The 19698-nt window shown below is 52.3% G+C and overlaps 7 protein-coding genes across 7 annotated transcripts in view; 4 read left to right on the top strand and 3 right to left on the bottom strand.

Moving 5' to 3' along the window:
- The window catches only part of CAOG_05598 (molybdenum cofactor sulfurase), a 3551-nt gene extending 2737 nt beyond the window's left edge, over positions 1-814 (bottom strand). Inside the window, exon 1 of the mRNA XM_004346221.2 lies at positions 1-814. This exon is cut by the window's left edge and continues 864 nt beyond it. Within this exon, the coding sequence (XP_004346271.1) occupies positions 1-798 (798 nt within the window). The 5' untranslated portion in view covers positions 799-814.
- Positions 815-2365: 1551 nt separating this feature from the next.
- Positions 2366-3682, top strand: CAOG_05597 (hypothetical protein). Its single transcript, XM_004346220.2, has 2 exons — positions 2366-3034; positions 3194-3682. The coding sequence occupies exons 1-2, from the start codon at positions 2617-2619 to the stop codon at positions 3385-3387; spliced, it is 612 nt and encodes a 203-aa protein (XP_004346270.2). The 5' UTR covers positions 2366-2616; the 3' UTR covers positions 3388-3682.
- A 137-nt stretch (positions 3683-3819) lies between these two features.
- On the top strand, positions 3820-6308 carry CAOG_05596 (hypothetical protein). The gene has a single exon (XM_004346219.2). The coding sequence runs from the start codon at positions 3838-3840 to the stop codon at positions 6199-6201; it is 2364 nt and encodes a 787-aa protein (XP_004346269.1). The 5' UTR covers positions 3820-3837; the 3' UTR covers positions 6202-6308.
- Positions 6309-6364: 56 nt separating this feature from the next.
- CAOG_05595 (cytochrome P450) lies at positions 6365-9715 on the bottom strand. Its single transcript, XM_004346218.2, has 6 exons — positions 9633-9715; positions 8586-8651; positions 8308-8490; positions 8127-8225; positions 6880-8035; positions 6365-6734 (listed from the first exon to the last, which is right to left on the bottom strand). Exons 2-6 carry the CDS (start codon positions 8607-8609, stop codon positions 6553-6555), a joined length of 1644 nt encoding a protein of 547 aa, XP_004346268.1. The 5' UTR covers positions 8610-8651; positions 9633-9715; the 3' UTR covers positions 6365-6552.
- A 145-nt stretch (positions 9716-9860) lies between these two features.
- CAOG_05594 (methionine aminopeptidase) lies at positions 9861-11814 on the top strand. Its single transcript, XM_004346217.2, has 7 exons — positions 9861-10240; positions 10426-10544; positions 10675-10823; positions 10898-11104; positions 11189-11286; positions 11366-11413; positions 11508-11814. Exons 1-7 carry the CDS (start codon positions 9946-9948, stop codon positions 11675-11677), a joined length of 1086 nt encoding a protein of 361 aa, XP_004346267.2. The 5' UTR covers positions 9861-9945; the 3' UTR covers positions 11678-11814.
- CAOG_05593 (ATPase) lies at positions 11753-15304 on the bottom strand. The gene is made up of 2 exons (XM_004346216.2): positions 15288-15304; positions 11753-14452 (listed from the first exon to the last, which is right to left on the bottom strand). The coding sequence occupies exon 2, from the start codon at positions 14445-14447 to the stop codon at positions 11862-11864; it is 2586 nt and encodes an 861-aa protein (XP_004346266.1). The 5' UTR covers positions 14448-14452; positions 15288-15304; the 3' UTR covers positions 11753-11861.
- Positions 15305-16268: 964 nt separating this feature from the next.
- CAOG_05592 (hypothetical protein) lies at positions 16269-19531 on the top strand (the record flags this gene model as incomplete). Its single annotated transcript, XM_004346215.1, has 13 exons — positions 16269-16336; positions 16409-16492; positions 16558-16641; positions 16709-16792; positions 16966-17049; positions 17135-17203; positions 17266-17349; positions 17416-17499; positions 17583-17666; positions 17731-17814; positions 17899-17982; positions 18109-18183; positions 18250-19531. The coding sequence occupies 13 exons, from the start codon at positions 16269-16271 to the stop codon at positions 19529-19531; spliced, it is 2250 nt and encodes a 749-aa protein (XP_004346265.1).
- Positions 19532-19698: the final 167 nt, after the last annotated feature.

Here is a 19698-nt window from a genome sequence, read left to right as displayed (position 1 = left end):
GCCAGAAAAGTTGCTCTGCACAGGATAGACAAACAACGTGTTGCGAGCAGAGTCGGAGGGCGACGAGGTCTGGTTGAGTGCTGGAGCTGTGGCGGTTGAAACCAGCTCATCTGGCCGAATGCAGCGCACAGTCCGGCCTGATGCAGCTGCCGGAGCTCGCATACCCAAGACGGACGTGTGATTATCGCACAGATAGCTAAATTCCGAAACCACGGACGACGGGGCGGCATTGGGCGCGAGCGGCAGCGTGAGCAAGCAGTCCGCGACGAGCTTGAGCGCGCCCGTGCAGCCCGAGGTGAAGACGACTGCGTAGTCCCGCAGCGAGACGTTAAAGTGCTTGCAGACGGCCGCCCGTGCAGCATCGATCGCGTCGCCGGTCTCTCGGCTCGCCGTGTGGTCGTGGTGGCTGTGCGGGTTGCCCAGCAGTGTTGTCGCGAGCCCGCTCAAGTGCGCCTCCACCAGCGACCGCGGCACCGGCGCAGCGCCAGCATGGTCGAGATACGTTGCGCGACTGTTTGACGACGAGCTCTGGCCGGCATCCGCCTTGGTTGTCGCATCGCCCTTCGGATGACGCGATTCGCCGCGGACGGCTTCGCGCTCGAGCTGGGGCAACTCTGCCGCGACAAGGTGCCGCTCGAGCGCGTCTTCATAGCGCAGCACTGCATCGACAGTTGGCGTGATGGGGTCTGATGATGATGATGATGATGTGAGTGGGTGGCGTGCGAGGTCGGCGAGCGCTGCCTCGACAGCGTCCTTGTAATGCACGCGCAGTGTTTTGCGTTGTGCTGCGAGTGGCATTGCGAGGGATGGAAACAGAACAGGAGTGCAGTCAATAGAGAAAAAAAAAACCCATAATAATAACAAAGACAAACGAATGATTCCGACTCGTGTGAATGGCACTGCGCACGAACGACGGGAAGAAGCTGAAGCATTGAGGCTCCTTCGTTTCGACAATGCCAACCAATGCACTGGCAAACAACCAACGAGACTATGCTTCATTCATTCATTCAAACGTCGAGTGTTTTGATCGTGGAAATGATCAAAAAAAAAAAAAAAACAACAAAAAACGAAAAACTCAGAAAAGAAAGACGAAACAGATTGAAATTCAATCCTCTTTTTTTTTTTTTTTTTTTTTTTTGAACAAAAGGTGAAATTTTTTTAATGCAAATTCAGTTGATGTCACTGACAAAGAAGAAGCGCACAAATGCTGAGCACTTTGGCCACAAACCAGCATCACAACATATTGTCGCTTGTCGCTTGACTGACTTTTGACTGTGGCTTGGATGTCGATTCTCGTTGTTTGGGTGACGGAGAAGAAGTAATCTACGCATTCAAAAAAAAAAAAAAAAAGAACCAAAAAGTCGGTTTGATTTTGCTGCTGGCACAGAAGACGATTTCGTGACGGCGTTGAGGGACAGCAGCAGCAGAGCGCCAACCGGCTTGTTGCAATCCCAGGCCACAGGGAGAGGGGGTTTACCGAGGGCGCCAATCGTGTCAGAGCGAGGTGACACTAGTGGGGGAGTGATAGAAAGGCGGTTTTTGGTGCCTTTTTTGCCGCTGCTTGGGATTCAGAAGAGGCTGCTGACGCAACCAACGCAAGCGGGGGGACACCGCTCTGCACATGCATTGCTATCCAAGCAGGAAAGCGCTGGACTACGGGGGCGATGCGTGGAGTCTGCTTTGAGCAGCATTGGGGGTGGGAAAGCGTGCTTTGCGAAATGAAATGAAATGTGGGAAAGCGTGCTTTGCGAAATGAAATGCGATAGATCAAAAAAAAAAAAAAAAAAAAAAAAGGGAAAAATTGCAGTTGAACATGTCAACCCTCCCACTGCAGCTCTCTGACAGGAATAGCCATGTGCGTGCACCAATTGTCTCTATGGTGCAAGCAGTGTCCCATGTTGTTCCCTTCTCTTTCTGTGATTGAGCCAAACCAAAAAGAACAAAAAAAAAAAAAAAGACGAATTTTTTATTTTATTTTATTTTATTTATTGTGATTTATTGTTGTGGTCTTTTTTTTTTTTTTTTTTTTTTTTTTTTTTTTCCGATTGTGACGTTTCGTTCGTTTTCTTTGCTTGTTTTTTTGCTTGTTTGTTTTCTGCATCGTCAGTGACTCATGCTCACAATACGACTATTTGTGTTTCGTGAACAAGCGAAATGCTGGACAGACAAAAAGAAAAAAAAAAAAAAGAAAAAATCGCATTTACGAATAAATCTAAACAACCCACCAAAAATGGTGCGCTGTCGTTGAGGGGCGTTTTAGATCACTATTGAAGCTATATTGAAGCTATATTGAAGCGATTGAAGCTATTGAAGCGATGGACGTCAATCATGATCATCAGCCTCTTGGCTCTCAAAAACATATCACAGCAACAACTAGAAGGAAGAAAAAAAGGACAAAAACTCACTTTTTTGATCTTCCTCTTGTTTTGTTTCTGTTTGGATGGCAGAATCGAGCGACTACCTCTTCCCTCCGGTTTCAGCTTGAATAGCTCTCTTGTTTGATTCTTCTTGGCAAAGGAAGGAAACAAAAAAAACAAAGCAATCCAACTGACCAAGCAAAAAACCCCCCTCCAAAAAACCCCAAGGACACTCCTGACTCATTCAGCTTAAAAGACAATGCCGTCCAATGCTTGCATTCTCGGGACGTTTGTCTTCTTTATGACCGCGTCGGGATGTCTGACAATCGCAGCGCTGCTGACCAAAGACTGGATCCACCAAACATACACGCTCCACGGTTTGGTCTATCCCAACACGCCCGTCGCGGGCACAAACACAACCGTCCACCAGTACCAAGGCATTGCGCATGGCACCGCCGAAAGCCCCTGCATTGTCTGGATTGTTAACAACACTGGCGACGGCACCGAAGACTGCCCCTTCCTCGACCCCTCGCTCATCAAGAGCGACGCCCAACGCTCCGTCTACGGTCTCATGGTCTCGGGCATTGTCTTTTGCTTCCTGTCGATGATCACTGGCCTCATCACTTGCCGCAAGCCCTCAGCACTGCAGCCCACCAAGTCGTTCATGTACTTGACATGTGAGTGACACTTTGTTTCTCTTTTCTCTCCTTGTGATTGGCTTGCATGCAGGCGTTGATTGGCAACTCACTTGTCTTGCTCTCTTCTGTCGCGCTTCCTTCCACTCTCTCTCTTGCCCCCCCCGCTCTTGTTGTGTTTGGTGCGATTCAATGTTGCAGTGGTGTGCTTGGTTGCTGCCTGCATAGTCTTCCCCGTCATGTTCAAGGACCCTCCGATCAATGGCTCGGCTTTCGACTACCCCAGCACCTGGGCCATTGGCTTTTCGTACGCCATTGCCGTTGTTGGCGCAGCCCTGGTGTTTGGCGGTCAAATTGTCATCAGCTGTTATCAAGACGACGAGATTGAAGTTTAAGCTCGTTCTCCCTCGTTTTTTTCGTCCGATCCCCCCCCCTTTCGATGTCCACTTTTTTTTGGCGCTTCTTTCCTGGGCCAACCAGCGTGCCAGTTTCTCGACAGGACTGCGAGAAGCTTTACACGAGACTGCGTGCCTGCAGTTCGTTGGTTCGTTTTTTTTTCTTTTCTTTTTTCCTTGTGATTCCCCCCTTTTCAGTTTTTGTTTTCTGTCCGCTTCTCATAGTTTTTTTGTTGTTGTGGATGTGATAATTATGATGATGCTGTGTTGTCTGCGAATATATCGTTTTTCTGAGATTGTTGAGCGGTTTTTTTTGAGCACCAAAATCCTCGCTTTCTTCCGTATCGCGTTGCTTTCTGTGCGGGCAGATCAGCAGCACTTTACTTGACTAAGAATTGTCATTTTTTCCTCCTCCTTCTCTTCTTTTCCTCAGTCACTTTTCTCTCTTCAATGCTCTCTGCAGGCGCAGCACTTTGTCGCGGCCACTCGAGCCTGCTGCTGCGGCTGCCCTCGTCCTCTGCCTCTGCCTCTGCCTCTGCCTCTGCTCGCCCAGCTGCCCTTCCCCGCGCCGCACTGAGCACGACAGCCACTGTTGCAGCAGCAGCAGCAGCATCAGCCGCCGCGAAGCAGAGCAGCCCAACGACGACGACGACGACAAAGACGAGCCGGCCATCTGCTCCACCAGAATCGCGCGATCTCGCTATTTCGCCCGCGCAGATCGCCAAGCGCGCCAACGCCGTGCTGAAGGCGTCGAGTGTCAGCCCACGTCATCCCTCTGCAAACAACCAGTACCATGGCGCAGGCCGATCAGGCCCGGCTGGATCGCGCTCCTCGGCGCAGCAGCAGCACGATGGTGGTCATCGCCGTCCGTTCGTTGCTCGAGCATCCTCAGGGTCAAGACCACAACAGCAGCGGCCACAAGGTGCTGCTACTACTGCTACTACTGCTACTACTGCTACTACTGCTGCTGCTGCTACTACTGCTACTTCTGCCAACACGCAGCTGCCTCCAAGCGCGACGCATGCTGCTGGCTCAGCCCCGCCTGCGGCTGCTCGCATTCCCAGATCACAGCGCTTCCAGCCGAATCTCGCACTGGCTGCTGACTGGCTCGCGAAGCACCGCGAGTGGATTGCAAAAAACATACCTCCGGCCTCGCCAGACGCTCCTGTCGATCCGCAGGGCCGAGATGCGCCGTCCAGCCATTCGCATTTGTTGCACTTGCCTGCAGAGCTGTCCGAGCCGATTTCGCGCCAGTGGCTGCAGCTGGTGCAGCAGTGCTTGCTTGGTGACGACGCCGTCTACGGCGACATTATGGAGGTGGTGAGCGCGCTCAATCGAGCCATCCTTGCGCACACACCCGCCTCGTCGTTCGAACTCCAGGTGTACGGATCGACTGTTGGCGGAATGGCGCTGGAGCTGAAGCCCTTCTTTGACCTTGTTCGCTCTAATTTGGCCCAGAACTCGCCCGATTCGAGCAGCACTGTAACTTCCGCGCCGTCGCCCTCTGCCCCTCTGCCCGCGTCTTCCGCTTCTTCCACTGCTGCTGCGGCCACAAGCTCGAGCCCCGCGACTCCATCGTCACAAGTGGCCTCAACTGAGGCTGCTGCCGATAGCTCAACCCCCAGCGCATCGCCAAACGCGGAAGCAAAGTTGAACGGCGTGCTGCTCAAGCAAGTCGCTGCCATTCAACCCAAAAAGCGCTCCCAGCACGCCGTTGACATTGACATTTCCCTGCACGTTCGCTCCTTCCAAGATTTTGTCTTGCCAGCTCCGCAGTTGCGGCCATTTGAGGCGCAGCGACTTGTTCCCGACCCGCTCCTCAAAGACGATCTTCGCGCCTCCATCCTTGCTGCCGTGGGTGCTGGACTGATTGCCGATCCGTCGCACCGCTTCCGTTCTACCATCCTCGTGTCCAGCTTCCGGTGCCCGCTGCTCGAGGTTATTGATTCCAAGACCGACCTCCAGATCGAAATCTCGTTTGACAACCGCATGGCGGCCATGAACACTTTCTTTGTCTCTGCGTTTGCTCATTCGTCCCCCTCCAACTTCCGCTTCATCCAACTCCTGCGGTTGTGGGGAAAGACCACCAACTTGTCGAAAACCGCCCGCGTCACATCGTATGCGCTCGCCTTGATGGGCATTCACTTTCTGCAGCAGTTTGGCTATGCACCAATCCCCAATCAAGTGGATGCGCTCCGCTTGCACACGGCGTCCAATGCGGAAGTCCAGCAGACACTCAACCGCCACCCCAGGTCCGAGCTGGTGAATGGCCACTTTGTCGAGTTTGCCACCGAGGGTTCGCTGGACAAGCGCGTGTTTGAGATGACCACGGACAAGCCGCAGTTCAACCTGGCAGAGATGCTCCACAACTTTTTCTTGTACTATCTCCAGTTTGACTTTGTCAACTACGCCGTCAGTGTGACCTCCCCCGCCGTCCGCATCAACGAGGTGCTGCCAAAGTTGGCGCAGGTCAGATGCCTCGAGTGCCGTCTCGGCCGCGAGCATGTGCCACAGTTTGCTTGCACCCTCAACGAGGACTCGTTCTCGCGCAACTTTTTGAATGTGCTCGATCCGCATCAGCTTGACCACAACACCACCAAGCTTGTGAACGGCAAGAACCTGGAAGCTCTCCTCGACACAATGCGAACATCACACGAGGCTCTCGTTGGACGCGATCTCTCAGCCGCCGCCATTTTGTTGGATCATCGCTACCGCCTCTCCAAGAAGGCTCGGCCTCAGTCGAATGTAGCGCCTGCTGCGCAGAGCGTTGAAGGCACTCCGGAAAGCAGTGCATCCGTGGATGGCAGTGCATGAGATCCTGATTGCTTGTTCAATGCATCATAATAAACAAACAAACACAAAGAAAAAGAAGAACAAAACAAAAATCGCCATTCTAATACATGATGAACGTTCTGCTTTTCCTCTCTCTCCAACATTATGGTGTTCAACAACAAAGAAAACAAAAGTCAACAATGTAGCGTACATGTACATTTAATCGGGCACACTAAAAACACACAAAGATTAAGAAATGAAGACGGCGACAGCAGAACCAAAGAAACAAAGAAACAACAAAAAAAGAGCCAAATAGTAGACACGAAACAATTTCGCTTCGATGGGGAGGAGACTTGGAGACTTTCCCCCGCCTCCCACACCAACAAGTTCACTTTACAATGGAACGCGACGGCGGTATCGCACGTACGGATCCTTCGGCATGTGGATGAGTGTTGAAAAGTCGATACCGGGGAACTTGTTGTCGACAAGCTCAATTTCGAAATCGCGAAGAAGCACGCTCCAAATAGTCTTGATCTGAGTGTAAGCAAACGTTTCTCCGATGCAACGATGACGACCTGGCGGTACAAACAAACAAACAAACAAACAAACAAACAAACAAACAAACAAACAAACAAACAAACAACAAAACACAGAAACCATGTTAGCGCAAAAAAATCTAAACCACAGCCGTCCAACTACATTGCATCGTTGTCCACTCACCAGCACCGAAAGGAACATAGGAAAACTTCTCCTTGACGGGGACAGACTCGTCGGCCGAGCGGTCAGTGATGGTCAGGAAGCGGTCGGGCTTGAACTGCATGGGCTGGTCCCAGGTCTCGTCGAGAAGGTGATTGATCGTGGGCGAGACGCACACGTAGGTGCCTTCGGGAATGACAAAGTCCTTGTACGGGATGGCCTCCTTGGACATGCGCATCATGGTGAGGATTGGCGGACGCATGCGCAGAGTCTCGCGCAGCACACGGTCGAGCAACTCAAACTTGTCCAAGTGGTTGTTTTCAATCGGAGGAAGCTCTTCGTGCAGCGAGCTGCCAGACCCAACCTGCTCGTACTGCTCGCGGCGAAGGGCATCCTGGACGGCCTTGTCGCGGGCAATGAAAAAGCCAAGCCACGAGCTCGTGGTCGACGAAGTGTGCTGGCCAGCGAGAAGCAGGCCAATCAGCATGCCGGCAATTTCGTCGTTGGTGAGCGGGCGGCCATCCTTGTACGTCGAGTCCATCAGAGTCTGGAGCATGTCTTGCTTCTTGTTGTTGGCAGCGCCAGAGTCTTCGTTCTCGTCCTCGTTCTCATCCTGGCCCGAGGCAGCAGCGACAGCGCGACGGCGCTCAATAATGTCGTGGAAGATTTGCTTGATCTTGAGGTGTGCGCGGTCACGCTTACGGAAGGAAGGCAGTGGCAGCCAGCTGGGCAGCATCCAGGCCTCCTGCGTAAAGCCGCCGTCCAGATCGTGGTAGAGGCCAGCAACAGAATCGTCGAGCATGGCGCGGATTTCCTCTCCAAGCAGGCAACGCGAAGCCGTCAGGATGATGACCTGGGCCAGCGCCTCAAACAGGTTGGCCTCGCCAGACTGGCCCCAGCGTGCAAAGTACTGGCGCGTTTCCTCCTCGATGAGCGGGGCATAGGTTTGCAGGCGAGCCTGGGTCAGGCCCGTCTTGAGCATGCGCTTTTGTTCAGAAAAGATCTTGTTGTCGACATCGTAGGCGACACCCTTGCCGAAAACGGGCACGGTCAGGTTGGCGTACACCTCCTCAGCGTTCAGCAGATCATTCTTTGAGTTGAACAGCAGACCCGAGGATTCCGAGCCAATCAAGTAGACGCAGTACCGACCGAGCATCTTGAAGCAAAAGATTTCGCCGTGCTGAGATGGAAGGGGAGCGGACAGCGAGTGAGATGTGGGGGGAGGTACAAGAGAAAAAAAATCTTTTTGAACGGAACAATTCAAACTGTACCTTCTTGAAGGCATTGTGCAAAAAGTTGATCGGATCTTGACCAAACTCGACGGCCGAGCCGAGGAACGGAATGCGAGATGGGATGTACGGGGGCAGCTTCTGCACAAGTGAAGAGAGTGAGAACAAAGAAGATGATTTTGCCAACAGACGCAACAACTTTGACGATAGTTAGATATCGTACAGCGGGTGGAGGAGTCAGCATGCTCTTGAGCAAGTACGCGACAGCGAGCGAGAAGGTGGCGAAAACCAGGAAGGCGGTCAGCGTCCAGCTGCCGCTAGGAGCAAGTGCACTGCCTGCAGCAGACGTTGCCGACGCCGACGCCGAGCCAATGAAGGCAAACAGTCCCCAAAGCTGACCGACAATCTACGGGCAGCACAACAACGCCAGCAGGGTGAGTCCGCCAAAAAACTTCTTCTCCTCTTGATTGAGGTATATTCTTCATGTTTGTAGTTAGTTACCTGAGTGAATGTGGCAGCAATCATTTTCTCGTTCGTTCCAACTTGGACGACAAAAGTGTCAAAAATCTGTTTTCCCCAAACCAAACAAAAACGAGTCGAGTTAGCTCAAAACATTGCACTTTGTATCAATCAACAACTCAAATTCGCGTTATTTCGATCATGATGATATTTTTTCTACATCTGAGATTTGAACACCCAAAATCCAAAACCACAGTGCATTGAATTGAATGAGGTGACTTTTTTTTTTTTTTTTTTTTTTTCCATGCATTGTTTCAATCCCTTCGTTTTTCCAGCCAACTGGTGCAACACATTCATCATTCACAAAGGGGTGATTTTGCTTGTTCCCGCCTCGTTGCCCTTCTGTCCTTCCTCCCTCGTCCCCGAACTCACCTCCCATCGGCAAACTGAGGAGCGGGTTGAAATCGTCCAAATTTTGCCGCTCACCTCAGTTCCACATTACCACTGAACTCTCCTCCTCCTTCTGCTCCTCCTCCTCCTCCACCTCCTCCTCCTTCCCATCCCCTTCCCATCCACAAACCCTCGTTCACGCTTGCTCTGCTTTTTTCATTCCATCTCCGACTTTTGAGTTTCTTTTTTTCTGTTATGTGTGCGTTTTTGTATTTTCCTCGTGTGATTTTTTCGCGTTTTTTTTTTTTTCAAAGTGGGGTGACTTTTTGTTAATTCATTCGGCGTTCGTTTCGTCTTTCGTTTCGCCGTTTCTCCTTTCTTGACGCAATCTTCAATCATGATGTTGATGATGATGATGTTGATGTTGAATCCGAACAAACACGCATTCAATCAAAAACCCCACTCAAAGTCACAGTTCCAATAGAAACTCTTTCGCATTGACATTCGGAGGATTCTGAAACCGCGCCACTCTCGCTCGCTCCACGCTGCCCCCGACAGACATTAGACATTTGCGTGTGATGATGACTCTTGCAACAAACAATCAACCTCAAGCTCAGGAGTCGGTTTTTCTTCATTGGTTCAAAGTGGCATTCAATTCGACCGGACAAGGAAGGAGAGAATTGAGGAGAGTCGCCTTACAAAGAGAGGATTATTGCAATGGAAAAGCAAAGGAAAAAAAAAAGAAAAAAAAAAAAGACAAAGAAAAAAGGACTGAAACAAAATGTTAAATGGAACGGAACTGAGTGTGAATTGGCATTTGCATGTCGGCCTGGGTAATGCTGATGCAGCTCGTCATGAATCCACAAACGAGCAACGCACTTTGGAAGCGAAATTCTGTTCCAATCTGTTCCGCTCAGTCTCAGAATTTCTCGATTGAACAGGCAAAACTCCACCAAACTCGAGCACAGATTCAATTGCCACAGCCTCGCACAAACCCAACTCCCACGAAAACATGTCTCGAGCACTTGTTACAGGGACGGTCGCGGCACTGCGGCGATGTGGCGGTCTGCCATCGCCCCGCCAATGCTCACTACCACCATCGTGCTCGACTTTGTCCTGGTCCGCGTCGTCGCTCGGCTTGCCCCAGCCAGTCGCACTCCCGCGGCGGTGCGTCTCGCTGTCCGCATTGATGCGCAAGAAGCAGCAGTTTGGCGACTTTGATCTCGTCCTGCCTGCCCAAGTCACTCGCGAGGACGTCCACGCGCTCGTGCCAAAGCACATTGAACGCCCGCCGTACTTTGACTCTGGTAATAACTTTTTCGTTCGAGATGATTCACACATTACGATGCACGCGTTTCTATTGCGTGAGACGACCGACGTTATTCATCATCGCAAGCGACCACTGAAGCCTGAGGGCGAGAGTTTTTTTTTTTTTGTTTCGCCAAGACAAACCCCGCTCACTGTTTTGCGCCATACATTGATTTTTTTACAGGCGTGGTGCTCGATCCACCATCAAAAATTGATATCAAAACCAAGCACGACATTGTTAAGATGCGGGCAGCGGGCCAACTTGCTCGCAAGGCACTCGATTACGCCGGGTCGCTGGTCAAGGTAAAAAACATTTTGCTCGGTCACTCGCTCAGCAGCAGGCAGGCAGGCACCATTCTCACCTTGCCGTGTTCTTGCGTATGACCCCCTCAATCTCCATTTTTCCTTGCATTCGCTCCGACTGGATGTCTAGCCTGGTGTCACGACGCACGAAATCGACGCCAAAGTCCGCGAGTTTATCTTTGCTCACAACGCCTTCCCTTCACCGCTGAACTACATGGGTTTCCCAAAGTCTATTTGCACATCCGTGAATAATATCGCGTGCCACGGCATTCCCGACGCGTAAGTTGCGCCTGTGCTACACGAGATTTGCAAAACAACTATCGTGCTCAAACTGCTCAAACTGTGCCACTTAGACGGGAACTGCTGGAAGGCGATATGATCAACATTGACGTGACTGTCTATTTGGGAGGCTTCCATGGCGACACCAATCGCTCCTTCCCCGTCGGGCAAGTGGACGCGACCGCCGTCAAGCTCATCCAAACAGCGACACAGGCGCTTCAATTGGCGATTGCAGTTTGTGGGCCCGATCGCCCCTTTTCCGACATTGGCTCGGTGATTAGGCAAGACCTCCTGCCGGGTTGTTCTGAATATGGCCGTGTTGAGTTGTTGCGCTCAATCTAAATTTTGCCGCGCACACAAAACAGCAAGGTTGTAGGCCCCTCTGGATTCGCAATCAACTATCGTCTCGTTGGTCACGGCATTGGACGGCATTTCCACGAGCCGCCGAACGTCCTTCACTATGGTGAGCTATGCGTCTCAAAAATGCCATTTTCGCGTTCTACAACCTCGCGTGCTCATCCACTTTCGATTTCTTGTCGCAGATAACTCTCTTCCATTGAAAATGACGCCAGGCATGGTTTTCACGATCGGTAAGCCGTTTGCTATGCAAGACGAGCGTGTAATTGTCAAAGCGACAACTTTTGGTCGTTGACCTGTCTTCTTCTACCCTTTTCTATCAACCAGAACCCATCATTCACGAGGGAAAAAGCAAAACAACAACGCTCGAGGATGGCTGGACTGTGTGCAGCCTTGACGGCGGCCGCGCCGTTGCTGCAGAACACACAATCGCCATCACTGACACTGCCTACGAAATCCTGACCGACTTGCCGACCGAAGCGAGCCCCTCCAGCTAGCCCCTCGCACTTGTCGACTTCTCTTCTCCAACAACCCCCCCAAAAAGATTTTTGGGACCAAGAAATCCGAATCAATAACTGAAAACTGAACTTGCTTATCATTTCAAGTTGTACGGATTAAAATTCACACATCATCAATCATACACACAAAAGCAAAAGGAACAGATGGACAAGCAAGCTCGCTTTACTCTTCGTCCTGACCCTTGATGAGGGCCTCGAACGAGAAGGGGTGGAACTTGCGACCAGTGCCTTCGTAGAACTTGTTCTGGAACTCGACCCAGTGCAGACGGAGGGCATGCAGGAAGGCAGAGAGACCTTCCATGATGAGCAGAACGGCAATGGTGAGGAACGCCCAGCCGCCCCACGCAAAGAAGAGGAGGGCGGGGTTGCCAAAGCCAGCGTGCATGACCATGTCCCAAAGAACTTCCGAAAGCTGGGCGTGGGCGAGCGAGAGAGCCCACAGACGAAGGTACGAGGCAGTGTTGGAGATGCAGCCGAGGCAGAACTCGATCGTGTGGATGCACTGGTGGACGATAATTTCACCAGGCTCGTGCGATTCCTCTTCGGGCTCGTCGGCAGCCTTGACAGCGGCGACTTGCGGGGCAGCGTGCTCTTCGCCGCCAAGGAGGTGGCCCTGGTCGTCGTGGTCGTGCAGAGGAGCGTGAGCGTGGCGCTTGTTGGCGCGGATGAGAAGGTAGGGCTTGGGGATGAGCATCCAGGGGACGCACATGAGGGCAATAATGACGAGGGCAGACTGCAGGTTGGCTTGCGCTCCCTCGGCGCCGTACAGAATGTCCTCAGTCTCAATGTTGCCAAACTTGAGGAACATGTTGATCAGCGTGATGAGGAGAGACGGGGCCTTCGAGTGCGGCCAGAAGTTGGCCCACTTGTAGAAGATCATGAGGACGAGGTAGCCAAAGATGCACAGCAGGAAGAGAACCTGGGGAATAAACTCGCAGACAATGTTGAGGGTGCGCTTAAAGTACGTGTGGTTGAAGACACCGAGGACGATGCCAAAGAGCATTTGGCAAACACCAAGAATGACCGACATCTTCATCTTGTAGGGGTTGAGGAAGGTGAGGCGGTTCTCAGCCATCGCCCAGACGGGGTCCATGCCAAAGACGTACGTGTGCGTGTTCCACAGGGGATCGAGGTAGAGGTCCTCGGGGAGGGAGGTGTTGTGGGTCAGACCGTCGTAGAAGGTGCCGTTGAAGGTGCCCGAGTAGCCAGTCCAGTTGCCGACGACAACCTTGGTGACGGAGGGGACGTCCCAGCCAGAGCCGAAAAAGTCGACCGAGCGCGAGAAAATGTCATTGTAAATCAAGCCAGTGTAAATCGAGAAGAGACCCATGAGCAGGATAATGTAGCGACCGCCAAAGAAGGTGTCAAAGATTTCACCACCCTCCTTGTAGCGAGCGAGCGGCTTCTCCCAGTGGATGAGCGCCCAGGCTGCCAGGGCCATCAGGAAACCGTGGCCGAAATCGCCAAACATGACGGCGAACAGGAAGGGGAAGGTGATGATGGCGAACGGCGCGGGGTTGACCTCGCGGTACGAGGCAACACCATAGGCGTCGACAATGTTCTGGAAGCCGGCCGTGAACTTGTTCAGGCGGTGGAAGGTCGGGGGCTTCAGACGGGTCGCCAGCACGTGGACGATCGGAGGGATGGTCGAGCTGCTGCGCTCGGTCGCGCGGGAGAGAGCGCCGCGCATGTCGGGCAGGAAGCAGTTGGGCACCCACGCCTCAGACACGAGACACTTGGACGACGCGTCAATGTTGAACATGTTGAGCGTGTGGAAGATGCCCTTGATCTTCTTGATCTGGATGGACCACGAGCTGATTTGCAGAGCCACGGTTGCGAGGACACGGCGACGGTGGTCGCGGGTCTTCTTGAGCACAGACTCGAGGTCTTGCAGGCGCTGGGCAACCTGGAGGCCGAGGTCGTAGCGCTCGTTGGCCGTCTGCGGGCAAGGGTAGATGGTGGCCGAGAAGCCCTCAGCAATCTTGCGGACGCGGGCCTCGAGCTGGTCACCCTGGAAGAAGACGAGGAAGACGGACTTGGGCACGACCGTGTTGGTGGTGGGGTCGGTGAGATCGGCATCGACGGGCGCGTGGCGGAGGAAGGCGTTGCCGCGGGTGGCACGCCAGAGGACGCGCTCAAACACGGGGATGCGCTCGCGCGGGATGGCGCCAGCAACAAAGCCGACGCGGACAGTGTGGGCGCCATAGACGGCACCGGCCTCAGCGTCGCCGAGCAGGCTGGCGTGCTCGTCGCGACCACCGGGAGCCGCCGCGCTGTTGTCGTCAAAGTTGTGTGTCTGGGCCTCCTCGAAAAACTCGCGAGTCGAGCGCAGAATGTGCGACAGCTCGGTCAGCTCGAGGTTGTTGCGGTCGAGCATCTCCTCGTTCGTGTTAATCTCCTTGAGCTCCTTGTCGAGCTGGGTGAACTTGTACTCGAGCTCGTCCATCTGCTGGGGCGAAGGGTGCGAGGCCGAGCTGCGGCCAACCTCAGAGGGGACCTCCTCGACGTCGGGAATCGGAATCTCGGCCTTGCCGAGCTGCAGCTCAAAAAAGCGCACGCGGCGCTCCATCTCGTCGCAGCGACGGACCTCGTTGACGTAGTGGCGCTGGAAGGCAGACACCTCCGGGTTGAGGTCGCGGAACTGGGCGATGCCGAGCTCGCCGAGCTGGCCGACCACCTCGTACGCGGCATCCGTCGGGATGATCATCTGCACGAGGCTCATCTCCTCGGAGCGGAACATGGAGCCCATGGTTGCTGTCGAGAAGAATGAGAGAGAAGAGAGAAGAGAGAAAAGAAGAAAGGACGAGAAACAAAAAAAAGTTATGATATTTTTTGGTGAGCACGACGAGTAGCGCGGTCAATTTCAATCAGAATCAAACAAAACACGATAGCAAAGTTCAGTAACAAGAGAGCGCATGACTTTTTTTTTTTTCTTTTTTTCTTTATTTCCCCCAAAACAACTGTTTTTCTTCCAATGGCGCATCAGCCAATGCACACACAAGGTTTGAATCGAACAGTTGCAGACATGAAAAGCAGGAAAGTGGAGGGCAACAAATGGGGGAAAAAAGTCCAAATGGAACTAAACCAATGGAGTGCCCTATGTGTGGTGTGTGGTGTGTGTGGGGAAAACAGGAACAAGGAACGAAAAAGCCTCGTGCTTCAAAAAAAAAAAAAAAAAAAAAAAAGAAGCAAAAAGAAGGGGAAGAACAGCGACCAAAGAGGAAGGCGAGCACGCAGACGGACGGACGCAGAGCAACAGTGCCACAAAGAGAGAAGGGGATGGCATGGTTGGTTGAAAGCGGGTGGAGGCGCAGGACGAACAAGAACAAGCAGCAATGGAAAAGCAAAAAAAAAAAAAAAAAAAAAAAGCAAAAAGGGGGGAAAATCTCGTTTTTTTTTTCCCCTCTCTTGCTTTTTGCTTTTTGTTGCTGCTCCACACCCAGACACACATCCACACCCACACCCACACACTCACACACTCAATCTCCATCGTACTGGCTGATCCAGTTTCACGATTGCATCAGCAAAAACGAAGAAAAAACAAAACCCAGTTGAAAGAAAGAAGCATTCAAAATGGAATCAAACTCACAAAAATATCAAGAAAAAAAAAAGAATAAAGAATGAACTTTTCTGAGACTCGGCGTTTTGGCGAAAAGTAGCACCCGAACGAATCGCAGTAAGGTGAGAACAGCTTAAGCGTTGGTTGCGAGTCGCAGTGGTTTTTTTTCAGCGGATCAAATGGAGCAACTTTGGTCGTTTTGTTTGGAGCCAGTGTTTGACACGACCACCCCGGATCGCAGCCTGGAATCACTACTGAAGCGTATAGAAAGGATGCCAGAGTGTCGTTTATTGAGATTTTTTTTGTCAAGAATGAGGGATGACCGAATCAGGGCTGAGCAGCAAGCGGCTTTGTTGACAAACGCTCAACCAGCCACACCCCCCCCCCTTGACTCTGTGTTTTCCATTTCCATCCAATGTTTGTGTGTCTTTGTGCGTTGTGCATTCATTCAAAAACTCACTCTTTGTTTTCCAAGTTCAGGTTGATCAACCTTTTTGTTTTGGTTGTTTTTGCTCTTCTCGATGTTGTTTTGCCGCGTTTTCCACTCTATCGACGTCATGTCCGCCACCAACACACAATCGCACATACACGCATCATCTCATCCACCAGTCTATCGTGGCAACGCGCGATGTCGTCGTTGTTGGAGTCGGCGTCTTTTGAGCTTGCTCCCTTAGGTCGGATCGCGCTATCGCCCAGAGCCCGGGCACCAGCGTTGCCATTCAATCAACTTGACTCAGCCTGTATTTCCGTCGGTGATGGTCGTGGTGGTTGGTGAGTGAGTGGGTGGTGGAAAGCGTTGGGATTGGACTGGGATGATAGAGAATGAAACAACCGCTTCTCGAATGATCCCGCTCTGTCGTCGAGTCTCATGACAAGGGCGATGAACGCGACGTAAAAAACCCTGCTCAATTGTGGACTGCGCCGTCCTGAATCGACCGAGGAGGACACCTGAGGGAGTGGAGCTGAGAATCGGCCCGCTAGCGACATCTTTGACTGACTGTTCCACTGCAGATGGCTTCTGTGTTGACACCACGGCAGCAAGCGCTATTTGAAAAAGCCAGGTCTTCCACTCGGGTCATGTAAGCATCGTGTTAAGGGCCGAGGCGTGGCCGTTTCTTCGCGCTGACTTATTTCGCGGCAATCTACAACAGACTCACATACTCAGGGATCACCGATGACGATGCATTGGTGATTGCCAATGGCCTCGAGGAGAACAACAATCTGCAGTGGTTGAAGTAAGGCTGTAGCAAGGAAGGGGAGTCACTCGAGACGAGATCTGACCTGGAACTGTGTCAAATAGTTTACAAAACAACCAGATCGGCGACATAGGAGCACAAGCGATCGGATCTGCGCTTCGGAACAAGCCGGCCCTAGTTGCACTCAAGTAGTTTTTCTGGTGCAGTCACAGGGGCTGTTGGTGACACGACTCTCACTCCAGCGATTTGATACAGTTTGAGCCAGAACAAGATTGGTGACGCTGGGGCTGTCCCTATCGCAGAAGGCCTGCAAACATCGACGGTGCTGAATGAGCTCAAGTATGAGACACAAAACCAAACCGGGACAACTCGGTCGTGGTGATTCATCATCCGTTTGCGAATCGCTTGCGCTGGCGTTGCATCATTCAAATATTGTGGGCGCACGCTTGACCTTTGGTGGCATTTTTGCCTTCGCTCACAAATGGGTTGCTTCTGATGTTTGTCTGGTATAGCATGCATACCAATCAAATCGGCGATGAGGGAGCAACGGCGATCGGATGTGCGCTTCGGGACAAGGCCCACCTGTCTGTTCTCCGGTACGTTCTGGTGCGCTGTATCGATGCTTCTCGGAGGTGGCGCGTATCTGATGTCACCGATGGGACGCAGCTTGCAAAGTAACAGGATTGGCGATATCGGCGCTTGTGCCATCGCTGAAGGGCTGCGGACGTCTCCTGGGCTGACCAAACTCTGGTACTGTCGCAAGTTTCAGCTTGAGTCATAAATAGCAAGATACTGACACTTGACTGACACAGGATGCACGCCAATCAAGTCGGCGACGCTGGAGCACGGGCGATCGGATCTGCTCTTCGCGACAAGGCGAATCTGTCTGTTCTCCAGTACGTTCTAGTGTTGTCACAGAGGTTCTTTGGGCGTGCGGTTCTAATTTTTCCGATTTGATACAGCTTGGGCAATAACAAGATTAGTGACATTGGAGCTGGTGCCATCGCTGAAGGCCTGCAGGCGTCGACTGCGCTGAATGAGCTCGGGTGTGGCAGTCGCACGTTTGACCTTGAATCCCATTTCCAGTATCGTTCACAAATGGATTGCTTCTGATGTTTGTCTGGCACAGCATGCATACCAATCGAATCGGCGACGCGGGAGCACAGGCGATAGGATCTGCACTTCGAAACAAGGCATATCTGTCTGTGCTCGGGTAGGTTTGGTGCTGTTGCAGGCGTTTAGGGACGTGCGGTTCTAATTTTTCCAATTTGATACAGCTTGAACAATAACAAGATTGGCGATACCGGCGCTTGTGCCATCGCTGAAGGGCTGCAGGCGTCGACTGCCCTCGCCGAGTTCGGGTATAGTAGTCGCACGTTTGGGGCTTGTGTCACATCTTCGTCTGTGCTCACGAATAGCTTGCTTCTGATGTTAATCTGCTTTAGGATGGATACGAATCAAATCGGCGATGCGGGAGCACAGGCTATCGGATCTGCACTCTGCAATAAGGCGCATCTGTCGAAACTCATGTAAGGTTCTGTTGTGGTAGATTGGGTGATGGTTGTGCGGCTCTACATGGAAGAATACGATGCAACAACATGACCTATCGAATTCCGAACGTCGTTCAACATTTGCTTTTCGCTTTCACTTGATAGCCTGTCAGACAACCAAATCTCCTCAAGTGCTGTTCAGCTTTTATCCCAAAATCTTCCGGCAAAATGCGAGTTCTCGTGAGTGCCCTTGTCTTGCGGGTGTTTGTGGCTGTGACTGTCTTTCTGACTTGATTCATTTTCCAGGGCCGATAATCAGCGCATCCGCGTTCAAGATGCCAACATTTCCCCGAGTTCATCGCCCGCTTTTCGATCCAATACTGCCAACGCGCCTCTCGCTGCGTCTGATTCGATGTCTCAGGAAGTTCGTCAACTCCGGGCGCGTATTGCTCAGCTGGAACAAGCTCAGCAAACCACTGCCACTGCACCTGTTATGTCTACCATTCCACGAGTGTCGTTGCAAGTCCTATCGGAAGCAACGGCGCAGTTTTCAGAGTCCAAGCGCATCGGTGGTGGTGGATTTGGTAGCGTCTACTCTGGTGTGTGGAGCGGTCAGCGAGTTGCGGTCAAACGGTTGGCAGCGGATTCAACCCAAGGCGTGGCTCAGTTCGAGTCAGAGCTCGAAGCCCTGTCGCGTTTCCGTCACCCAAATATCGTCACCATTATGTGCTATGCCCAGGAAGGCAACGAGCGCTGCTTGGTCTACGAGCTGATGGCAAACGGTTCTGTTCGCGATCGTCTCGATCGCAAGGATGGGACGCCTGCATTGAACTGGGCTCAACGCCGAAACATTGCGACCGATATTGCAAACGCCATGCACTTTGTGCAGACTGCCATTTCGGGTCAGCCACTGTTCCACTTGGATCTCAAGACGGACAATGTGCTGCTGGACGCTCATTTCAACGCAAAGGTTGCCGATTTCGGTCTAACGCGCTCGATGCCAGCTCAAGAGGGTCGAAACTACATCAAAACGAAAACAATTGCAGGAACATACAAGTACATCTGCCCACAGTACCTCGAGGAAGGCAAAGTCTCCATCAAAACGGACGTGTACTCGTACGGCATGATTCTGCTTGAGCTGCTGACTGGGGAGCAGCCTGGTATCAAGCTTGGAAGCGCAGTGAAACGTGCGCTGAAAAACCATGGTCGGCTCGATTCGGAGTTGGATACGTCGATCGTGTGGGGCGCACCTGACTGTTTGTTTGCCACCACAGTCGCGGAGCTTGCGCTTGCGTGCCTCGAACTCGATGGAGTTGATCGACCGACCTTTGACGAGATTCTAACAACGATAGGCCAATCTGTCGACCAGGGCAGCGCGCACGCTCATGCGGCAGTACCTCCGGATCGCAGGATGGAGCTGCGGATCTCGGCGGATCTCGTTCACTCTCGAATGGAGCAGCAGCAGCCGCACTCACAATCTGCAGAAGTCAGCGATGAATCAATCTCACGACTGAGTCATCCTTACAGCGCCATCAAGGAGCAACTGTCTCCTATTACAAACTCGATTGAGCTAGACTCCGAAAGCTGATTGGAAGGTCTGTTTCAATGCCCCGGCCAATGCCAAGCTGATTTCGTGCTGCCACGCATGTGCCTGCGCGTAGAGCCTGCTCAATGGATGATCCGACGTCCGACGTCGTTTCAAGAAGGGACGTTCGTCAAGACATCCGTCCCGTGAGCTTTTCTATTGTTTGTTCT

This window comes from Capsaspora owczarzaki (assembly GCF_000151315.2).
Source record: "Capsaspora owczarzaki ATCC 30864 unplaced genomic scaffold supercont2.9, whole genome shotgun sequence".
Classification (NCBI taxonomy): domain Eukaryota; class Filasterea; order Ministeriida; family Capsasporidae; genus Capsaspora; species Capsaspora owczarzaki.
This window is presented reverse-complemented; position numbering and strand designations above follow the sequence as displayed.

Coding starts and splice junctions, on each gene's coding strand:
- CAOG_05597 (XM_004346220.2), top strand. CDS start 2,617: ATGCCGTCCAATGCTTGCATTCTCGGGACGTTTGTCTTCTTTATGACC. Junction 3,035..3,193: donor GTCGTTCATGTACTTGACAT/GTGAGTGACACT, acceptor TCAATGTTGCAG/TGGTGTGCTTGGTTGCTGCC.
- CAOG_05594 (XM_004346217.2), top strand. CDS start 9,946: ATGTCTCGAGCACTTGTTACAGGGACGGTCGCGGCACTGCGGCGATGT. Junction 10,824..10,897: donor TGCCACGGCATTCCCGACGC/GTAAGTTGCGCC, acceptor TGTGCCACTTAG/ACGGGAACTGCTGGAAGGCG. Junction 11,105..11,188: donor GACATTGGCTCGGTGATTAG/GCAAGACCTCCT, acceptor CACACAAAACAG/CAAGGTTGTAGGCCCCTCTG.
- CAOG_05593 (XM_004346216.2), bottom strand. CDS start 14,447: ATGGGCTCCATGTTCCGCTCCGAGGAGATGAGCCTCGTGCAGATGATC.
- CAOG_05595 (XM_004346218.2), bottom strand. CDS start 8,609: ATGATTGCTGCCACATTCACTCAG. Junction 8,036..8,126: donor TGCACAATGCCTTCAAGAAG/GTACAGTTTGAA, acceptor CTTCCATCTCAG/CACGGCGAAATCTTTTGCTT. Junction 6,735..6,879: donor CTATGTTCCTTTCGGTGCTG/GTGAGTGGACAA, acceptor TTGTACCGCCAG/GTCGTCATCGTTGCATCGGA.
- CAOG_05596 (XM_004346219.2), top strand. CDS start 3,838: ATGCTCTCTGCAGGCGCAGCACTTTGTCGCGGCCACTCGAGCCTGCTG.